The 5,402-nt window shown below is 48.3% G+C and overlaps 1 protein-coding gene across 1 annotated transcript; it reads right to left on the bottom strand.

Annotated features, from left to right (window-relative positions):
• Window positions 1–479: 479 nt before the first annotated feature.
• On the bottom strand, window positions 480–5,046 carry FAM136A (family with sequence similarity 136, member A). The gene is made up of 3 exons (XM_012646466.1): window positions 4,912–5,046; window positions 3,877–4,017; window positions 480–862 (listed from the first exon to the last, which is right to left on the bottom strand). Exons 1-3 carry the CDS (start codon window positions 5,017–5,019, stop codon window positions 674–676), a joined length of 438 nt encoding a protein of 145 aa, XP_012501920.1. The 5' UTR covers window positions 5,020–5,046; the 3' UTR covers window positions 480–673.
• Window positions 5,047–5,402: the final 356 nt, after the last annotated feature.

Genomic DNA, 5,402 nt, shown 5'->3' with positions numbered 1-5,402 from the left:
TCTGTCCCAAAAAAAAAAGAACTGTACATCCATACCTTGATGGTGAGAAAATGATATCCATAAGAACCTTTCAGTTCTTACCCAAACTACTCTCCGTCCCAACTCTACCTCTTAAATCAACTTTGTGCCCCTGTATATACAAAACAAAACCAAGCCAAACAAAGACCCAGAACCTTTCTTTCCCCTTCTAAACTATTGACCTCATGGATTTTGTTTTACAGATTGTGGAAAATGGTGTGGTAACACTTCCGGTAAACAGGGGGTTGGCAACAAAGGGAAACACTTCTCCTCAAACTCCACCAGATCATAGGCAGGTTAGAGGAAACTGCCAGTCTGTTGGTACCTGTGCAATAAGAATTTGGTATCTTGGAAGGCTCTGGATCTGGTACAAAGGAGATCCCTACTGCCAGAATAAGCACTTGCCACGTAAAACATAAGCTCTAAATCACTCTCCTGTACTATCTCTGACCCAAATTTTATACCAATTTTTTCCATTTCACTTTTCAGGTTTAAAACAAAGAAACCAGTGTCCAGTGGCAAGTGACATATGCCTTATGCTCATTCCCATCCTTAATTTCTTCATTCATAGACTTTTGCTTAGAAGACTAAAATTCCCATTCCTTTTTAAAAATAGACTCTTGCCCTTAGCCCCAATGGCCGCTGGCAAAGACTTTTATTTTCCAAGGGATATGAGAGACTCCTTCATCTTCTTGGTCATAGTTGGGATGAGGTGCATGTGGTCATCGACACACTTGGTCACACAACTGTCCAGCTGCCGCTTCACCTGAAGCTCCTTACTCCCTGCATCTATGGAATCTTTGGCTTTGTCGTTGCAATACATGGTGCAGCGGGCCAGGCGGTCCTGTGGCAAGAAGGAAGAGGGTAGAGAAGGCTGAGTCTGGCTTCCATTTACCAAGTGCTTGTCTGCTAGGCCCTGTGCTATAGGCTTGACATATATTATCTTCATCCATTATAGGGACATTCTAGTGTGATTGACCAAGATTGTTGGACAGAAACACGAGAGCCCAGATAAAACATTATTACTAGAAAGCAGGTGAGTGACAGAATAAATTGCACAGAAGACTCTTCCAGTAAGTAAGAGGTCACTAGAGGTGACTGTTAGACGTACAAACATCTTGATTCTTTAATGTCTGTTCTTACTACAGAATAATCTCAATTCAACAAATATTTATTGACCATCTACTATGTGCTTGGCACTCTTCTCTTGTTGGGGAATACAGCAATGAATAAAACACATGAAGTTCTTGCTAGAAATTACATTCCAGTGAAGGAAGAGAAACAAACAAAATAAGTAGAGATGTTGAGGAAATGGTTGGATATATGAATCTTGATTTCAGGAGTGAGGTCTGGTCTAGAGATACAAATGCAGGAGTTGTCAGCATACAGATAATATTTACAGCTGGGAACTTCTCCTCTAGTAGAGAAGTAGTTAGAAAGGAGAAAAGGACCAATGACAGCCCTGGGCTCTCCAGTGTTCAGAGGATGGAGAGGGGAAGAGCCAGCAATGGAGGGCAAGAAAGGAGGGAGATGGAAAACCAGGAAAGTGAGGTGTCCTGGTGGCCAAGTGCATATAGTGATTCAAGGAGGAGAACAATCCACTGTGTCAACCCTACAGATAGGTTGAGTAACATGAGGACTGAGAAATGACCATGGGATTTAGCCCCATGGAGGTGAGTGTCAAGAGCTGTGGAAGAGGGAAAGTCTGCTTTGAAAGGACTAAAAGAATGGAATGAGAAAGTTATACAGCAATCCAAGAGTCAAATTTTCTATAAAATTAGCTGTCAAAATGAACATACCGAAACCCTTTGGAGTTCCACGATCTTGAAGAAACTAGTCCTTCATAATGGCAGTAATTCTGAAGAATTTTGTATAGCAGAATGTAAAATTGTATCACATTAGGTATAATTTTTCCATGTGGATGGAACTTTAGGCTATGAAAGACAGGTTTGGCAGCAGGCCCTGCTTCCCCTCAAGTTCTAGAAAAATATACTTAGAGAAAGGGAATAAAACGAAGTTGTGGATACCCTGTGCTCCAGAGAGGGAAGGGTGTTCTTTTATTAATAGCAGCCTCAGAGGTGCTTGTGAGCCAGGCATTAATGAGTCAACACTAACCATGCTTCATATAAGTGATTGCTCCTTAGTGATAGAATAGCTTCCGCTTGGGTGTAGCAAGTAGAAACAGTCCTGGGTGGGTGTACAGGTCCACTAAGTGGTGGTAGGGTCTTGTTCTAATGTGTACCTTTTAAAACTATCCTATGCTACTTTCCTGAAGATTTTGCTGTTTTTAAAAAATAGATTATTGGCCGGGCGCGGTGGCTCACGCCTGTAATCCTAGCACTCTGGGAGGCCGAGGCGGGCAGATCGTTCTGAGCTCAGGAGTTCGAGACCAGCCTGAGCAAGAGCGAGACCCCGTCTCTACTAAAATTAGAAAGAAATTAATTGGACAGCTAAAAATATATGTGGAAAAAATTAGCCGGGCATGGTGGCGCGTGCCTGTGGTCCCAGCTACTTGGGAGGCTGAGACAGTAGGATTGCTTGAGCCCAGGAGTTTGAGGTTGCTGTGAGCTAGGCTGACGCCACGGCACTCGCCCCAGGCAAGAGAGTGAGACTCTGTCTCAAAAAAAATAAAAAAAATAAAAAAATAAAAAAATAAATTATGTTTTAGGAAACTTTATACTATACAATAAATATATTTGGTGGTTATGGCAAACAACAACAAAACCACAAACAGGGCTCTTGGTCATGCACTCTGCTGGTAACTCCCTTTATATCATTGTGTCTACCGGAAAATATGTGCTCTGGGAAAAACACTCCCCAAACTGTACTTTCTTCTAAACTCTACAGCAATCAACAAAAAGAGGACTTCTGTGACCAAATGTGGGGTTTCCCCCCACATACCAAGCAGCGGACACCAGGTAAGTGTCCTCTAATTCAATTCTGACACCATCTACCTGGAGATAGTATCAGATCCCACATGGTGAGGGAGCAGTCTGCAACACCCCTTCACCCCAACACATATCACAAATCCAGGCCTCTGGAGCTTCTGACTGACTGGCTTAAAGTTAGGGTTCCAATGACCCCCTCCCTGTTTGGATTTGATTTATTTGCTGGAGCGGTTCACTGAACTCAGAGAAACACTTAGTTACGTTTATCGATTTATTGTGATGGATAACAGATGAAGGATGCATAGGATGAGGTATGAGGGAGGGGGTGTGAAGCTTCCATGCCCTCCCTGTGTGCACCACCCTCTAGGAACCCCCTCATGTTCAGCTCTCTGGAAGCTCTCCAAACCCAGTCCTCCTGGGTTTTTATGGGGCTTCGTTACATGTGCATGACTGACAACCATGCAGAAATGTGAGTGGACAAAAACCAAGCAAGGCCTATCTAGCTTCAGATTCTTCCTGGCCTTTCTGTGTAGCATTCCTTCCTCCAGGGTATGGGGCAGGACCCTCTCTGGAATGAGGGTCTCTTGACCCACAAGCAGATTAGACTCCTGCATTGGGCAGGTGAAAGGAGGAGAGGAGAAGGTTAGAGAGAGAGATTCTATCTTCTGAGGCCTGCTCCTGAGGCCTAAAGCGCCCCAACATTATAACAAGGACTATGGGAGTTATGAAACTCCATAGGCACCATGGATGAAAACTAATATATATATCATAACACCACAATACGGTTCAACATACAGCACTCAACTTCCAGGATTTTTTCTAAAATTTCAAACCCTATGAAGACTGGGTGGTCACAGGACTATCACGAATGTTAACAGAAGCAAGACACTAAAGCCAAGAACAAATGTTTGTCATCTCCTGCAAAAGAGGACATCAAGGACTGCAGTGCCCTGTCTGGGATATTCCTCACCTGGAACTTCTCCAACTCGTTGGTCACCAGAGCCTGAGCTTGAGCCAGAGGTGCATGGCAGCGCTCGATGCACTGGTGCACCTGCTGCATGGACGCCTGGCTGTCCTCACAACAGCTGGCGCTGCACCGGAACATGAGGCCCTGGAGAGGGAGGGCAAAGCGAGATTAGGTAAGAAAGTCTCTGGGGACAGAGATGGCCATGGAGAGATACAGGAGTGTCACAAGACCACGTTTGTATTTGTGCCTTCCTCTCCACCTTCTGCTTTCACCTTCCCTAAGAATGGACACCAGCTCCTTAAAACCACGACTGGGGAAAACTATCCCAGATGTGTAGCAGAGTGTCCCATTCCTCCTTGCTGCTGGCTCACTGGCACTTGTTGCATTGATGGCTGGGTGGACCGGGACGGTGGGGGTGAGTCAGAGGAGAACATGCGCTGAAAACCAGGTGCCTAGACCACAGGGTTCAGAGGTCAGCAGCCTAGTAAACTGTATCCCACCAGGGGGCAACCGACCCATTAATTAACGACTCAAGCAGCACTATAAGGGAAACCCACAATCCGGTGAGGGAAGCAGGACCAACACCCACAAAAACATGTAGGGGTCAAAGCAGAACAGCAATAAACCAGCGCCGTGTGGAGCGGAGTTCGGCGCAACAGCAGCGGGCATGACCTGGCCAGCGGGGAGATCGGGAGCCTTTGCCTTTCTGGTCTTTCACCTTGGGCGCGCCTTTTCTGGGGCTCGGGCTGCTCACCTGCGGAAGGGGCCGCGCATGAGGCGAAGGTGGGGGGACGAACCCCAGGGCTTCTGTCTCCGGCCCCTGGACCTCCCCCTCCCCCGAGCTGGACTGGGCGGAAACGGCCTTGCGCGTGGCGGGGGCGCACGGCTTTCACCCAAGCGGCCCGAGCTCCCGAAGCTCCGTGAGGGCGCCGCGGCCACCCGGGGACGCCCAGACCGGGTCTGCTGAGAGGGCGGCCGCAGTGCCAGGCATTGCGCGGCGGCTGAGGGAAGGGTCCGGCTCGGCCCCCGCCCGGCTACCTGCATCTTCCGGATGTTTTCTCTCTCCAGACTCTTCACCATGGAGTCCACGGCCTCCTGCACCCGCACCTGCGGCAGCTCCGCCATGGCGACCACGCGAGCCCGCATGGAGTCCGCGCACGGACCCGCCCCCTCGCCGCCGCTCCCAGCTCGCGCCCGCCCTTCCCAACCACACGCCGCCCCCTGGTGGCCGAGAGGAGCAACCGCACGCCGGTCGGCGGCGTTCGCCTCCCGCTGGGTTGGGAGGGCCTGGGGCTGGGCTGGGTGCACCTGGCTGCCTTTCTTTCTACCCTTCCTTGCTCTCTCCCTTCAGAGTCTTAAAAAATCTTTCATGTGATTGATATGTAATTTAACAGATAGATGCCCAGATCTTGGGTGTACAGCTTGATGAGCTTTAACAATCTTTGCCCTTTCCCAGTTAGTTTCAGCCTTTTCTCCCCCATCCCCACACTCTGACTCCACTGATCCCCTTTCTGTCACTATAAACTACA

The sequence above is a fragment of the Propithecus coquereli genome, unplaced genomic scaffold (genome assembly GCF_000956105.1).
Source record: "Propithecus coquereli isolate 6110/MARCELLA unplaced genomic scaffold, Pcoq_1.0 Scaffold243, whole genome shotgun sequence".
NCBI lineage: Eukaryota > Metazoa > Chordata > Mammalia > Primates > Indriidae > Propithecus > Propithecus coquereli.
This window is presented reverse-complemented; position numbering and strand designations above follow the sequence as displayed.

Excerpts from the sequence above, each read along its gene's own strand:
- FAM136A (XM_012646466.1), bottom strand. The coding sequence starts at position 5,019 with ATGCGGGCTCGCGTGGTCGCCATGGCGGAGCTGCCGCAGGTGCGGGTG. Across the intron at positions 4,018-4,911 it reads AAAACATCCGGAAGATGCAG|GGCCTCATGTTCCGGTGCAG; the intron begins GTAGCCGGGCGG and ends CTCCCTCTCCAG. Across the intron at positions 863-3,876 it reads ACGAGTTGGAGAAGTTCCAG|GACCGCCTGGCCCGCTGCAC; the intron begins GTGAGGAATATC and ends TTCTTGCCACAG.